The 16,177-nt window shown below is 48.7% G+C and overlaps 1 protein-coding gene across 1 annotated transcript; it reads left to right on the forward strand.

Annotated features, from left to right (window-relative positions):
* Nucleotides 1-12,356: 12,356 nt before the first annotated feature.
* On the forward strand, nt 12,357-16,173 carry MJAP1_003517 (uncharacterized protein; the record flags this gene model as incomplete). Its single annotated transcript, XM_060267445.1, has 4 exons — nt 12,357-12,603; nt 12,655-13,543; nt 13,631-15,714; nt 15,737-16,173. 4 exons carry the CDS (start codon nt 12,357-12,359, stop codon nt 16,171-16,173), a joined length of 3,657 nt encoding a protein of 1,218 aa, XP_060123428.1.
* Nucleotides 16,174-16,177: the final 4 nt, after the last annotated feature.

Consider the following 16,177-nt stretch of genomic DNA (forward strand, 5'->3'; position numbering starts at 1 on the left):
TCGGATCTTCTAGTGCTTTCAATGCGATCACTTCCGCTGCCGTTGTATGGCTTAACATGTCCTACGGCATTCCCGTTACAATCAATCTACTTTCAGGGCGATCAAAACTTCCTCCTAGACACTTTCATCTGGGAAACCTTGTGGGATATATCTTTAACATCGTCGGCATCCTTTATGTCATCCTAACTACGGTTCTGTTCTTGTTTCCACCCTCTGTACCGACTACTGGGAACACAATGAACTACTGCGTGGTTGCTTACGCGATTCTACTTATTTTCATGATGGGGTGGTGGATTGCTCACGCACGCAAGCAATACAAGGGACCACCTATCGAAGCTATGGTCCGTGCTGCTCATAAATGGGGGGGATTAGTCGAACAACACTCTCCCTCCTCTTCCTCGAAGAGCTTACATGCGGATAAGCCTCTTGTAGACTAACTATGCTGTGTGCACTATTGTTATGAATTGTGTATATAGTCCACAAGCCACTACTATTAAAGTCTTTTAAATCTAGAGGTATGGACAATGCTCGAAAATTGACATACTACAAATGATCCAATGTCTAATAAAGGCACAGCAGGACACCGTTGCCTGTCCTCATCGGATATAATCGGACAATGCGCCAGCTAGGATTGCTGCCGCCAATATCGTGCTTTACTGATAATTCACGTCAGACTCAGCCGATCCTATGTGGGCGTTGATTATTTAATATTTCACCATCGTCACCACGCACGACCTTCCGCTGCTAGTCCGTAAATGCTAAAACATTTGTTATGCACGGGGAATCCTAACTGAAACCATGATAAATTGGCGTAAAACTTTGCGTGACACACAGGAACTTTACAGGAACCATGGCGCATAGCGAAGTGGGGTTCAAGGCGTAATACTACACCAGGGAGCAGTCAATCCTTCGGGTCTCCAGTGTCGTGTAGGCTGTACAAATATCACTTCACTTCCTTATAAATGAACCAATCTTGCAAATAGCCCCAATCCTTGGTCCATGAATACAATTGCTAGGACATTCTACAATCATGTCAAACGAAAAAATTGAGCAAACGACGAATGAATTTACTTCCAGTCCTCCGATCAATACTCATGACGAAGCAATACACGAATTAAAAGACAGAAGCACTCAAAGCGATCCCATAAACGCCTCGCATGTCGAGAGGCACCTCAACGATCTCTCTCATGTTCTTATCGACGACCCCAATATTGACCCACAACTGGTACGCCAGGCAGAAAAAGCGCTCGAGTCCGGCGACGCCAAATATGAAACAGAATTGGCGGAGTTGCTTGAGAATGACTCTCCTTATGTCAGTGTTCGTTCTGCTGTGAGCAATGTTGACGATGAAAATATGCCCATCAATACCATCCGAATTTGGACAATCGGAATTTTCTGTATGATTGTTATTCCTGGAATCAACCAGCTATTGTCTCTTCGTCAACCCACTACGTCAATTGGCGCCATCGTGGCTGTTATTGTAACGTATCCAATCGGAATTTTTCTTGCGAATGTTCTGCCAACTGCCAAATGGCATACTCGATTTGGTTCATTGACATTGAACCCCGGGCCTTTTAACGTTAAGGAGCACACATTACTAATGGTGATGTGCAGCATGTCATTTGGGGGATCTTACGCATCTACAATATATGGTTCCCAAAAGTATATCTATAACCAAGACTTTGGGTTTGGGTTCAAAATATTGATCGTTTGGAGTACACAACTTTTAGGCTTAGGTCTCGCGAGTTTCACTCGCCGGTTCTTGGTTTGGCCGTCCTCTATGATTTGGCCATCTAATCTGCCTTACTGTGCGATGCTCAACTCACTTCATGGTATTTCCACATCAGAAGGCGATTCCCTAGGCAAAGGTCGATTCAAGTTTTTTTGGCTGGTGTGCGGGGTAACGTTCCTTTACCAGTTTTTCCCCACGTATATCTTCACCATGTTAAGTGTTGGAAATTGGTTTTGTCTAATCGCGCCAGACAATGTGCCGCTTAACCAGATGCTAGGCACTCAGTCTGGTGTTGGATTATTGCCGCTCACCTTTGATTGGAACCAAATCACATACGTTATTAACCCTTTGGCAACGCCTTGGTGGGCACAAGCTCATACAATTGTTGGATTCTTTGCCTTCTTCGTCATTACAACTCCCGTCGCTTATTATTCTAATGTTTGGAACGGTTCCTACCTCCCTATGTTTGATTCAAGCTCTTATGATCGGTTCGGAAGTGTCTTCGATGTCTCGCGAGTCACTGATAACAACAGCGGGACGATAATCTTCAATGCCGAAAAATACAATGAATATTCCATCGAGTACATCCCAACAGCATTAGCGATAAGCTACTTCTTGTCTTTTGCCTCAGTCACAGCTGTAGTTGTCCATGTGGCACTTTTTGACGGGAAAATGCTCTTGCGCCAAATGCGATCAACTCCGTTGCAAGATACTGATATTCACATGCGCCTAATGTCCAAGTACAAAGAGTCTCCATTCTGGTGGTATGGTTTACTGTTCGTTGTGTCGTTGGCTATGGGGATTGCAGGAGTCCAGAACTGGCCAACAGGTATGCATACAGGTCATTTTGTTTTGGCTATTATATTTGGTGCCATTTTCTTGCTTCCTATCGGGGTTATTACCGCAAAAAGTAACCAAGAAGTCGGGTTAAACATGATTTCCGAGCTTGTGGTAGGCTATATGCTGCCAGGACGGCCATTAGCAATGATGATTTTCAAAACTACCATGTATATGATGACATCTCAAGCTCTAATGTTTATCAGTGATCAGAAACTTGGCCACTATATGAAAATCCCCCCTCAAACACTCTTTCTAACACAAGTCTTGTCCACTGTTGTCGGAGGACTTTCCAGTCTTGCTGTTCAGGATTGGGCTTTGAAATATATTCCAGATGTTTGCTCAAAGCACCAGCCAGACAAATTTACCTGCCCAGATTTCAAAGTATTCGGAACTGCAAGTGAAATTTGGGGCCTCATCGGGCCAAAACTTTTGTTTAACCCAGGCCGCACTTACAACCATCTCCTTTATGGATTCCTAGTTGGCGCTCTGTCTCCCATTCCATTCTGGTTGATTGCAAAACAATATCCGAACAGCCAATGGCGTCTGGTAAACATGCCGGTCATGTTTACGGCCACCGGAAATATTCCACCTGCGACGGGGATCAACTTCACTGCTCCCACGCTAGTTGGATTCCTTACGCAATATGTTTGGAAAAAGTATCGGACCGTTCAATGGGCAAAATACAATTATGTTCTTTCTGCCGCGCTCGCTGGAGCTACCGCCATATCTACAGTGTTCATTTTCTTTACCCTTCAATTTCCGAACGGGCCGAACCAGCAGTTTATGGACGAGGGATGGTGGGGTAATACGGCGCCATACAATACAGCAGACGCATTGGGAACACCTTTCAGAACACCAGACAACAAACTTGGATTTGCTGGGACCCCATCGCAAATTGGCCAGACTGCTTAATCTTATGGCTCGCTCAGGAATCCCCGGTCATGCAATATTTTATGATGCGCGCGTACTCGAACGTTTTTGTTCCTTTGGTGAAACTTGGTTTAAGGATTATCTTGGCAGTGCAATACCTATATATCTGAGATTCAAAGGGAAACGATACGGAAAAATTTATGTAGTAAGATAGAAAGTTAACGTCTTCTCCATGCTTGCTATGGATCGTGCTGCCGCTGAGCAGCAATAGACAATGAGATCCAGGACTAATTGTAACCGCTAAGAATAAAGGCAGAAAACATCCCTGGATTTTCTTCGAACTTCCGCCCAGCGCCCAATGCTTATCGTTAAGTGCTAAAGTTTGCTAAGAATAGGGAATTACAACCAGGTTTACACTTTCGTCTTATCTGAGAAACTTTGGTATCTTGTCGAACTTCAATATCGAATCGGCCGAGCTGCGCTACATAGTATATATTTAATCTACCATCGGTTTATATTGTGCTTGTCATTTATTGCATGTGATCGGCTCTCATCGGGCAAAGGAAATGTGGAAAGAGATTAGCATGTGCGGCCAATAAGGCTTGTAGTGCATTGCACCTGTTCTCGCGGTGTCTTCATGCAATATGTCCGGAAGTGACACCATACGGTCCAATGGACGAAGGACAACTACTTGATTTCAGCTGCTCTTGGGAGGCGCCACAGTTATTTAACAGTGTTCAGTTTCTTTACATTGCAGCTACCAAATGACTTTAATCAAGGTTTCCAGTCAGGGTGGGGAACCAATACATATACTCGTATTCAGCGTAGAACAATCACCCTAATGTCATAATGAATGGATACGAATCTTCACCTATCGTGGGTAGCTCACTAGCGCAATAAATCTTGTCAACATTCAAAACCCACTAGAACCAAGTCTTCCGATCTCATTGGCAGATTATTTCCTAGGTCATGTGTCATTTTATCCATCCCCAGATCTGGATCACGCTCAGTATCACCACCCATTCCGTGCTCTAAGCAAAGTTTGACAACGGCGCAATCAGAAATGTTCATTCCAAATGCCTGCGCATTATTATGCGGGGGGATAAAACGAAGGAGTTTTATTGGTCGCAATATTTGATACCAAAATTACCCATATCTCACATGTTTATAATCTTGCTGCGCCAAGTAGAAAATAGCCAGTATTACAGCATCGGCCATGATAACAACCGGCGCAGGGGCTGAAGCGTTATCAGCTGTTCACGTCATGGGCGCAACAAATATCTCATGCAGCTCGGATGTTATTAAGATAGCCTAGACGTACATAGTGCTTTCTCTGTTTGTCTAGTGAACTTTGCTAGGGGTTCTTACCATGACGGACGAGAAACCCGAGCATGTGGCTGAGGGCTATTCCTATAACCCCTCTGTACTTCAACATGAAGAGCAAGTGCTTGATCCATCTGATTTAAACCAGCATGAGATTGATCAGGCCGAGCACCACCTTGCCGATATCATCGACGATCGTCTTGATGACCCCAATATGGATCCAAATTTGATCAATGATGCGGAGAAAGCAATGGAAACTGGCGACTTTAAGCACGAAATTGCTCTTGGACACATGATCGAGGAAGATTCGCCGTACACAGAAGTCCGAGCAACCGTTAGCAACGTGGATGACCCCACCATGCCTATTAACACTTTCCGGGCTTGGCTTCTGGGACTGATTACGGTGATTGTTGTTCCTGGATTGAACCAATTCTTGTATCTGCGTTTCCCCAGTACGACAATTTCCGGCTATGTGGTCACTATTTTCGTGTACCCGATGGGCAAGTTTTTGGCTTGGGCTCTGCCGACGAAGCAAATTCAAACTCGATTTGGTGCTCTAACGTTGAACCCTGGTCCATTTAATGTAAAGGAACACTCTCTGATCTCTATTATGGGCTTGATGTCGTACCAATCTGCATATGCTGCTGGTATCCCTGCCGTTCAAAAATTTACCTTAAACATGTCCGACTATGGCTTCGGATACGGTGTCCTACTCATTTTAAGCACCCAGTTGCTAGGTCTTTCCTTCGCCACATTCTGTCGACGATTCTTGGTTTGGCCTTCTCAAATGATTTGGCCCTACAATCTTCCAAAAGCTGCACTGCTTAACTCTCTCCATGGTGTCACAACATCAGAGGGTACATTCTCTGGAATGTCCCGGTTCAAGTTTTTCTGGATTGCTTTTGCAGCCTTGTTCTTTTATCAATTTTTTCCTACCTATATCTTCACGATGCTCAGCATCGGCAACTGGTTTTGTCTAATCGCGCCTGACAATGTCCCCTTAAATCAAATGCTCGGTACACAGTCGGGACTAAGTTTGATCCCACTTACCTTTGACTGGACGGTCATTTCATATTGCGTCTACCCTCTTGCAACACCTTGGTGGTCTTTGGCCAACCTTCTTGGAGGTTTCATTCTCTTTTTTGTTATTGTTTGTCCCGCAATGTATTATACGAACACTTGGAACGCCAAGTATCTTCCTATGTTCTCTACTGGGACATTCGATCGTCTTGGAGATTCGTTTAACGTCACCAATGTTATTGAAAAACTTCCTGGTGGTGGAATCGTGTTTTCTCCTGAAAAATACAATGACTATTCGTTACTGTATTTGCCTTCTGCTCTTACCGTTGGCTACTTTTTGTCATTTGCCTCGGTCACTGCAGTCCTTGTGCACGTCGGTCTTTTCCATGGTAAGACGATCTGGAAGCAAATGCGCTCGTCTCCACTTGAAGCGAATGATGTCCACATGCGTCTTATGAGCAAGTACAAAGAAGCCCCATGGTTTTGGTATGTGTCGCTGTTTTTGGTGTCATTTGGTATGGGTGTTGGTGCTATTCACGGATGGGACACCGGTATGAATGCTGGTCATTTTATCCTCGCCATTGTTGTTGGTGCAATTTTCCTGCTTCCAATCGGTATCATTATGGCTATTTCGAACCAGGAGGTTGGCCTTAACATGATTTCTGAGTTGATTATTGGATACATGAATCCTGGCCATCCTATCGCTATGATGATTTTCAAAACAACAATGTACATGATTACCTATCAGGGTATTCAGTTCATTCAAGACCAAAAGCTGGCGCATTACATGAAACTTCCTCCGCGAACTGTATTCACCGCTCAAGTGTTTGCAACTGCAGTTGGCGGTGTGGTTCAGTTGGCAGTACAAACATGGGCTTTCGCAAATATTGAAGGTATTTGCTCAAAGAACCAGATTGACAAGTTCAATTGCGCCAACTACCGGGTGTTTGGTACTGCAAGTATTGTGTGGGGACTCATTGGTCCAGAAAAATTGTTCAGTCCTGGACGTCGGTATAACAATTTGATGTATGGCTTCCTTGTTGGAGCTTTGGCTCCCATCGTTGTCTGGCTTTTGGCCAAGAAGTTCCCGAAGAGTGGGTGGCGATTGGTCAACATGCCCGTCATTTTCACAGGGACGGGTAACATCCCGCCTGCTACTGGTGCCAACTATCTCCCGGCTATTGCGATCGGATTTTGCTCGCAATATATGTGGAAGCGGTATAAGCATGTTTCATGGGCAAAGTACAATTATATTTTGTCTGCAGCTCTGGATGGTGCATCGGCTGTGGCAACGTGCTTCATTTTCTTTGTGCTGCAATACCCCAAAGGACCAAACCAGGATTTCCTTGCTGAGGGTTGGTGGGGCAACTACAACTGGCAGAATACAGCCGACGCTCTCCAATCGCCTTATCTTACTGCTCCAGATGGAGGCTTCGAAGGAACGCCCATTCAGGTTGGCCAACCTGCCTAACTATGCTAAGAATAATACTTGGAACAACATTTGACCTGCATCAGTTTCACTCTTATTTAACGTATTATTAATGCTCCATATCTCTTAGGGTTAGTGACAGTTAAATGAAAATGGGCTTTTGTTCACGTACGATGCCTTTAGGCTTGCCCTATAATTGCAACAAAAGTGTTATATGATCCTTGGCGGTTACTCAGTCTGCGGCCATTATCCCTACCATCTGCTAGTTCTACTGCATAGCGGTACAATGTGGGAGTTTCTGATTAGGGTATTGAATATGGTGTCTTGTTCACCTTTTCCGCAAAACTACTAGGTGCTTTGTCAACTGTGCACAATACACTGTATTTAGACCAAAATATGTACTAATTGCAGTCCGGGCGAAACCTGTGCTGACATTGACGACGATCCCCTGCAGATTGAACACTGAATAAGAAGTATGCCAACATTTTATATATGTAATTGCTGAAAATGTTATGTTAGGAGTTCGCATTATTAGTAACTAATGACTCGCAGTATAAGCGTGCTTGACTGTTGCATGGCTTATCCGCAGTTACCAGGTCCGGCTTCGTGCGGGGAAAGACACCGTAAACGTGGCTCGAGCGTGCCCAGGTCGGGTATCAAAAAGTCTTGGCGCAAAACGCAATTATGATTGGCCCATTCTGCGGGATACCGGCAACCTCGTGCATTTAACATTAATGAATATATTCGTGAGGCTACGTCAGAAAGCGTCGCACGTTCTTTTACACGGGCCGATGCATGTCGAACTGCTTCTTTTATTAAAATTTCGTTGCTCTATTGGGCAGTCGTCAGTGAATATAGCTATCGAAAGTGCCAAGCAGTACAATCACTATCAGAGAGCATATTAATGGTGTCTCATTGGCTAAAAGCAACACGTACCCGATCTACAATTAGGTTAGCGATGTCATGAAGCTCCCGAAAGAGGCCGGAGGCTATGTCATGAGTAATTCAAAGAATACATAAAGACCTTGAGTCGGGATCTTGGGATACAGACTAGCCACGGCTGGAAACATTAATCTCTGTTTTCGCTATGTCGCAAAAAATCCCGGTCATGCCGGGTCAAAAGCTTTCAAATGGCGACAAGCTGAACCGTCTCCAGAAACAGGTTCAAAACCTCCTTAATTTGGATCGAGCTCGGTAAGCACTGGTTAGTTGGCTTATACCAGCTTCCCTGGCGCACTTCCTGTTTCTATGAACCGCCGTTCGTTGTCAGTTCTTGTACGAGAAGAGTGAGTGCTTTATCTTACGATCAGTTTCTGGGTGTGTGAGAAATCTGATGGTCTCCGCGTGCTCGTTCTCATTGTGAAATCACCAGTGACAGACAAACAAGAGGTTTACTTGGTGAACAGGAAAAATGAATTTTATGAGGTTTCCGGTGTGGTATTTGCCTGTTTCCAAACTGGTCTTTTCTCAGAGGGTATATCTGAAGGTCGTACCGATACTCTTTTAGATGGAGAACTTGTCGTCTATGTTGACTGCCATGGAAAACTATTGCATCACCTCCTTCTCTTTGATTGTATGGCAATTGACGGCGAAAGTTTAGTGCAACTTCCGCTGATAAAGAGATATGCACGTTTGCGAAATGATATCCTTCGTCCCTATAAATGCTATTTGGACAACAATAAAACAAACGATCCACCTTTTGATGTACAAGTCAAGCAAATGAGATGTGCCTATGAGCTCGATTCCGTTCTGGAGGGTCTTGCAAATACGAAACACAATACAGATGGCCTCATCTTTACTAATACTATGGGTGGTTACAATTGTGGTACGGACCGGAGAATACTGAAATGGAAACCACCTCATGAGACCACAATTGATCTTAAGCTCCAACTCAGGTTCCCCCCCGACTTGGACGCAGATCCACAAGGGAAGGTTCCAAATTACTATGCCAAACCCCTATTTCAACTATTTCGACAGGTTAAAGGAAACACACACGAGCCATTTGATTATCTTGAAATGAGAGATGAAGAATGGGAGCAATGGAAACGCTCAGGCGAGCAGCTCGATGACCGAATCGTGGAATGTTCCTGGCAATATATCACCAATGGGCCTGCCCATGACGGAACATGGCGCATTGTCCGTATCCGTGATGACAAGGTGGTTGCAAACCACAGATATGCAGTTTGCCATATCCTCAATACGATAAAAGAAGGCGTGAACCAAGAAGACTTAAAAAAGCTCATACCAGCTATTCGAACTTCATGGACATCATCAAAACGTGAACAAGCCCGAGTTCGAGCGCAAAACAAGTCTGCGTCACCGGTCAAAGCGGGTTCTAGCAAAATTAAGACCTGCAACGAAGAAATTAGCGTCGGCTCTTCTTTGCCACAAAGAGAGTTTCGAAATTTAGTTTCTGATTGACAATACTGAGATTTACTCTTATTTCTCATCTCTTCTGTACAAACAACACGCGTCTCATGGCCTCTCATTAAGCATCCACTACTTTTATTTCTACTGTATAGCCCTATGATTCATTTAAAGTGTACTTATGATTAGTTTTTGATCTAAATATGTAACAACTATACTAGAAAATTGAATTATGCACAACCCATATGGTTTTGAGATGCGATGTAAACCAGAGTCCAAAGTGGCCCGTGCGTTCTGTCAAAAAAAGTTTTGCAAGTGTCACCAGATACATCAGTTGCTGGTTGGTCGGCACGATGCGGCGTTTGGTGATTGCACTAAAACAAAACAAAACAAAAATTTGAATCAAAAGCACGCCCACATACGGATCATGCTAAATTATCTTATTCACCAAAGTCGTTTCATCATGATGTTAATCCAGTGGTCCGGGGTAAGTGATCGCTACTAAAATTTACATTCTTTGAGTACGAGACCTTCATGGCTTTGACGATGAATTCCGGATCCAGGGTCTAGTTGGTCCTAAGCACCTCATTGGTTCTGGTAGTCCATTCAAGGTGCTGTTATACGGTTTCTTGGTCGGCGCAGCAGTTCCACTTGACATGTGGCTGCTAGATCAACGCTTTCCCAAAGGCCTCTGGTGTCTGATAAATGCTCCGGTGATGATTTCGGGTGTTTGCGGTATCCCTCCAGCAGTTGGTATGCAGCACACAGCGCCAATCCTAATTGTTTTTCTCTCTCAATTCGTCTGGACACGATCCCATTCGATGACATGGAACAAGTACTATTACATATTGGCAGCTTCGCTGGTAAATGTCTTTTCTACTGCTTTGGTGTTTATATTCTTTGCGGTACACTTGTATAAAAGGACCGAGCCAGCACTTTCTCAGCTCAGGATGGTGGGGAAACTCAGCGTACAAGAATGCAGCAGACTATAAGAGCACGCCCTACCTCGAAGCGCCCGAAGCTGTATTCGAAGGGACGCCTATCGGATTTGGACGACCAGCCTAGCTACACTGGCATAGGACGAAGTTTGGTGCTAGTTCAACGCCTCTTTACCCCACATTCTCCACTTCTGAGGTTAGCGCGGTATGATTGATAATCTTATGTTCGCACGTCTCACTTGAGAGGATTATTGAATGAAAAAATTGTACTACAGTTGGGACTTGTCAGGCTTCCTAGCTCTATGGAATATGTCACTGCCAGGCCTGACTCATACACCCATCGCATGTGCCTACGTGAGCTAGGTGCAGGGCTAGATGTTGGATTCTGATTGGCTTATCGAAATCGGGAACTACGATTGCGTTATTATCCTGCAATATTTCGAAATGAAACGGCGCCTGCATGAGAAGCACGCTATCGTGACCTGCTATCATGGCCCTATCCCTCGAGAATAGGCGCATTCTGCCACGGTATTTCATTACATTCACAGACACCTAGTTTCTTCTGACCACTGCGGGCTTCCTTTAGTGGCAAATGACACTGGAGAAAACGCCACTTGAGCGATGGATAGGCCATGTTGCAGGGCCACACGACGAGATAGGAGAAGTTTCGCCTGAGATGCCTAGGAGCCCCACAGAACCGTCTTTGCATCATATCAAAAATGTTGTGCAAGATCGGTTCGAAGACCCCAATATGGATCATGACCTTGTCGAGGATGCGGAGCAAGCACTTGATTCCGATGACGTCAAGCTGGAAGCAAAGCTAGAACATCTGTTTGAAGATGACTCTCCGTACCCAGAAGTCCGAGCATCTGTGAGCAATGTGGATGACCCTCATATGCCCTACAATACATTTCGGTTATGGCTTCTAGGGTTGCTTGTGATTATTGTTGTGCCTGGTCTGAACCAGCTGCTGAATATGCGTTATCCGACCACGACTGTGACACCCTACTGTGTGATGATTGTGGTATACCCTATGGGCAAATTTCTCGCATGGGCACTTCCCACGCGAGTATGGACAACCCGGTTTGGCTCATGGTCGTTGAATCCCGGCCCATTCAATGTGAAGGAACACACGCTGCTGGCGCTTATGACGCTTATGTCTTCCCATTCAGCATACGCCACCTCGATTCCTACTGTGCAGCGCTTTACTCTTGGCGTTGGAGACTGGGGTATTGGATATGGAATTCTACTGATTGTGAGCACGCAGCTCCTGGGCGTATCATTTGCGAGTTTTTGCCGTCGGTTCCTTATTTGGCCTTCGCAGATGATCTGGCCTCAAAACCTCCCCAAAGCAGCGTTGCTCAACTCTTTACATGGTATTCAGACTTCACAAGGCGCCTTTCCTGGTGTTTCGCGCTTCAAGTTTTTCTGGCTTGCATTCGTCGTGTTATTCTTTTACCAGTTCTTCCCCACCTATATTTTTGCGATGCTGAGTATCGGAAATTGGTTTTGTCTCATTTCGCCCACAAATGTACCCCTAAACCAGATGCTTGGGTCTCAGTCTGGACTGGGTCTCCTTCCGTTTACGTTTGACTGGACTGTGGTTAACTCGGTGATTCATCCGCTGTACTCGCCGTGGTGGTCACTGGCCAATCTTCTCGGTGGCTTCGTCATCTTTTACGTGATTCTGTGCCCCGCGTTGTACTATTCAAATACGTGGAACATGAAGTACCTTCCGATGTTTTCCTCGTCTACCTTTGACCGGTTCGGGCAAAAGTACAATTCCAGTAATGTCTCTGTAAAGCTCCCCAGCGGCGGTTTACGATTCGTTCCTGAAATGTATGATAACTATTCAGGCCTGTATATTCCCTCTGCCCTTGCCATCAGCTACTTTCTGGCGTTTGCATCCGTGTCTGGTGTGATTGTGCATGTGACACTCTTTCATGGCAAAGCACTGTGGCGCCAGTTGCGCACGCCCCCCAAGGAAGCGAACGACGTGCACATGCGACTGATGAATAAGTACAAAGAGGCGCCATACTGGTGGTATCTCGCTGTATTTTTGGTTGCGTTCGGCATGGGCGTGGGTTCTATTCACGGATGGCCGACGGGAATGCATGCCGGGCATTTTGTTTTAGCGATCGTGATCGGCGCCGTCTTCCTCCTTCCTGTTGGCGTCGTGACAGCGATTTCGAACCAGGAAGTGGGCTTGAATATGCTCTCAGAGCTCATCATTGGCTACATTCTTCCTGGATTCCCCATTGCCATGATGATTTTCAAGTCGACCATGTACACCGTGTCGTGGCAAGGTGTGCAATTCGCGATGGACCAAAAGCTGGCGCACTATATGAAAGTCCCGCCCCGTGCTACATTCATTGTACAGACCGTGGCAGCGACCGTGGGCGGTATCGTGAACATCTTGGTCCAGCAATGGGCCTTTAGCAACATTGAAGGGATCTGTCGCACTGACCAACCCGACAAGTTTACGTGCGCGCCGAGTATGACGTTTGGCCAGGCGAGTATCGTGTGGGGCCTTATCGGCCCCAAGTACATGTTCAGCCCCGGCCGTCCGTATAATGCACTTCTCTATGGTTTTTTGGTCGGAGCGGCCGTCCCCCTCGTCATGTGGCTACTTGCTCTGCGCTTCCCTAAAGGCCCCTGGCGCCTGATCAATATCCCAGTGATGTTTGCGGGTATCGGCAGCATTCCCCCTGCGACCGGAATCCAGTACACGGCCCCGATCCTGGTTGGCTTCCTCACTCAATTTGTCTGGAAACGCTTCGGCTCGGTAACATGGAGTAAGTACAACTATATCCTGGCCGCTGCGCTCGAAGGCGCCTCGGCCATTGCGGTCGTCTTTATCTTCTTTACGCTGCAGTTTCCCAAAGGCCCGAACCAGCACTTTCTCAATGCGGGATGGTGGGGTAACTCTGCGTACAAGAACACGGCAGACTACAAAGGCACGCCCTACCTCCACGTGCCAAAAAACGGTTTCCAGGGCACGCCTGCCCAGCTCGGCCTTGCTTCGTAGCCCTGCGGCGTCTGGCGCCCGTCATTACATAAGCATACCTATATAGGGCAAAGTCTGGCCCAAGCGCCGCTTGTGGCGACCAGCCAGGGAAAGGTACCGATGGACGAGGCGCTCCAGCCGTTCTTTACGGTGGGCTTTCCCTGTCACCTAGAGTCGCTTCCGACACTGCACTACAGTTTGGTTCCGAGTGAACATGATGAATCGAGCGACTCGGAGGATGAACTGAACGCCGGCCAAGGCATGCGGCTCCTGCCCCAGCTGGTGCCGAGTGAGCGCCAGCCGTGGCCCGTGATCATGCGCAATGCCAAGTCGGAGACTTTTATGGAGTCTGTAGACCAGTGGACGAAGCTGCTCGTGCTGCTGGATGCCGCCGATCCGGATCCTCACTTTACTGGGCTGCGCCGGTTCTTTGACACGCGCCTCGCCAAGGTGCTCCAAGAAGCGCCCAGGAGCCCCGAGGAGACCCTTTTTGCTTCGATGACCCTGGGAGAGAGCGGCCGCAACGGCTCGCCCGCTCCTCCCGAGCCCGAGGCGACCGGCGCTCCAGTCGAGCGCCGTGGCTCGTTTACGCCCGGACGGCTGCAGAAGCACTTTCAGTGGACACGGCGTCCCTCGCTTCCCGCGGCAATGCATTCGCGGCCGCAGGATACAGACATGGCGCCAGTCTCTCAGCCCAGATCGATCCTGGGCTCGATGCGGCGTAGTTCGCGCCGTGGCGATGGGGACGCTGGTACTGTCAATACAGACATGTACGAGCTCTGGGTGGCGTCTGTACCCGATGAGACTAATGCGCGATGCGTGCGCTTCAATGTGCGACTGGATTTGCACGCTGTGCGCCTTGCGCCCTCCCCTTCGATGGCCGAGCCCAAAAACGATGCGCGGACGAAACGGGCGCCCGGCCTGGAGTTTACGCCCGTGGTGCGGGACGATACAAGCACACCTCCCACTGGCGCGCCGTCCACGGTCGAGTCGCTTGCGAGCGATGAGGTGAGTGGTTCAGTTTCGCGGCGCTCGTTTGTGCATCGCATCCTCGACCGCGGCCTGCGCAAGTCGAGTGTTTCCGGCGCGCCAGCCGCATCGTCGCAAGCATGGATGCGGAACCACGACCATCTGGACCCCTATGGCCCCGAAAATGCCGAGGCGATCGACTCGGACGACGAGGTGGACCACCGGCGGGAGGACCGACCTGCGTCCGGCCCTCGGCGCAGCTCGTCGGGCAGTGCCGCGGCGCGCTCGCTCGGCACGCACGCGATGCCCTCCGACCTCGGTCGTGTCGAGGAGGACTCGCTGTTTGAGCCGAGCGAGTACAACTCGGGGTTGCGCAGTATTATGCAAGACAGCAAAGCGACCACGTCTATGTATGATTCCGATGTACCTGGCGTCGGCGATGGCGAGGATTTTTTGGCGCTGCTGCGGCGTGCATCTGCGACGGTGCTGCGCCCCGGCACGCAGTCCAGCTGGAACCGCGGTGCGGACGATGCGCTGCCGTCGATACTCTCGTATGCCATGGCGCAGGCCTTTGGCTGGGAAGGTGTGCAGCACCTGTGCTATGGCGCTGGGAGTCTCTGTGCGCAAGAGCAAGTCTTTGCCCCCCTTGGGCGTGCAGCGGACATCAACTCGAGCATCAAAAAGAAGCACGATGCGGTGCTGTCCTGGCGCAGCAATGTGCAGGCTGGTGGCGAAGAGTTTACGGGCTTTCCGGGTGTGCCTGACCAGGACGTGCTGACGCCGCGTCTCGGCGACGAGCCCGACTCGCCTGTTGAGCTGCGCTCGACGGTAAGCAACAACGAGACGCAATCGGATCCCAGCACGGACCCCGCCCCCCGTCTCGCGCGCAATGTGCTGGGCCGTACGTGGTCGGACTGGCACGCGCTCTTTTCGAGTATCTTTGGCTGGGTATCTGAGTACGAAACAACGCGCATCCGCAGTGGATTGGCGCATGAAATGGACCGCGAGGTCCCCCAAAACATCGTGGCTGTTTCGCGGCGCACCGGACGTGCGCAGCCCTCGCCGTGTGTCGAAGACGATGCGCTGAACGCTGCCCATGGCTTCCAGCGGCTACCCGGCATCCCCGAGGCGCTGCGCCACGGCCCCCAAGGCGAGGAGCACAGAGACTTTCGGTGGTCGCGCTCGCGGCTGCGCTCGAGCCATGTACATACACCGATCAGTGCGTATCGCGACTTACCCAGTTATCAGCAGCGCATCCGTGCAGTTCTTTGTGCATCAGCTCGGCACGTCTCGGTGGGTATTTGAGAGTGCGTGGGAGCTGCAGTACCTTGACAAGTGCATCTTTGGTTCGGACATGATCCGGCAGCGTTTCCCCCCGCCCGGCGAGCAAGTCGTGCCTGCGGCGCATGCGTACCAGCCGAGTGCTGGCGAGCCCGACATCAGCACGCCGTGTCCCTACCCCAGCACATCCGGGGCGTGGAATACGCTCGCGTGGAGGAGCTGGCTCGCGACGCTGCGCGAAGGCCATGTCATTGTGCCTGCCGTGGCGTGGCAGGCATGGTGGACGCTGATTGCGGTGCTCAACGGTGCGGACCGCTCTGGGCGCTGGTACGACCTGCAGGTCAAGGCGCCCAACGACAGTTTTGAGGACCTGGACCTTTCCTCTGTATATATCTAATTGA

This window comes from Malassezia japonica, chromosome 7, assembly GCF_029542785.1.
Source record: "Malassezia japonica chromosome 7, complete sequence".
Classification (NCBI taxonomy): domain Eukaryota; kingdom Fungi; phylum Basidiomycota; class Malasseziomycetes; order Malasseziales; family Malasseziaceae; genus Malassezia; species Malassezia japonica.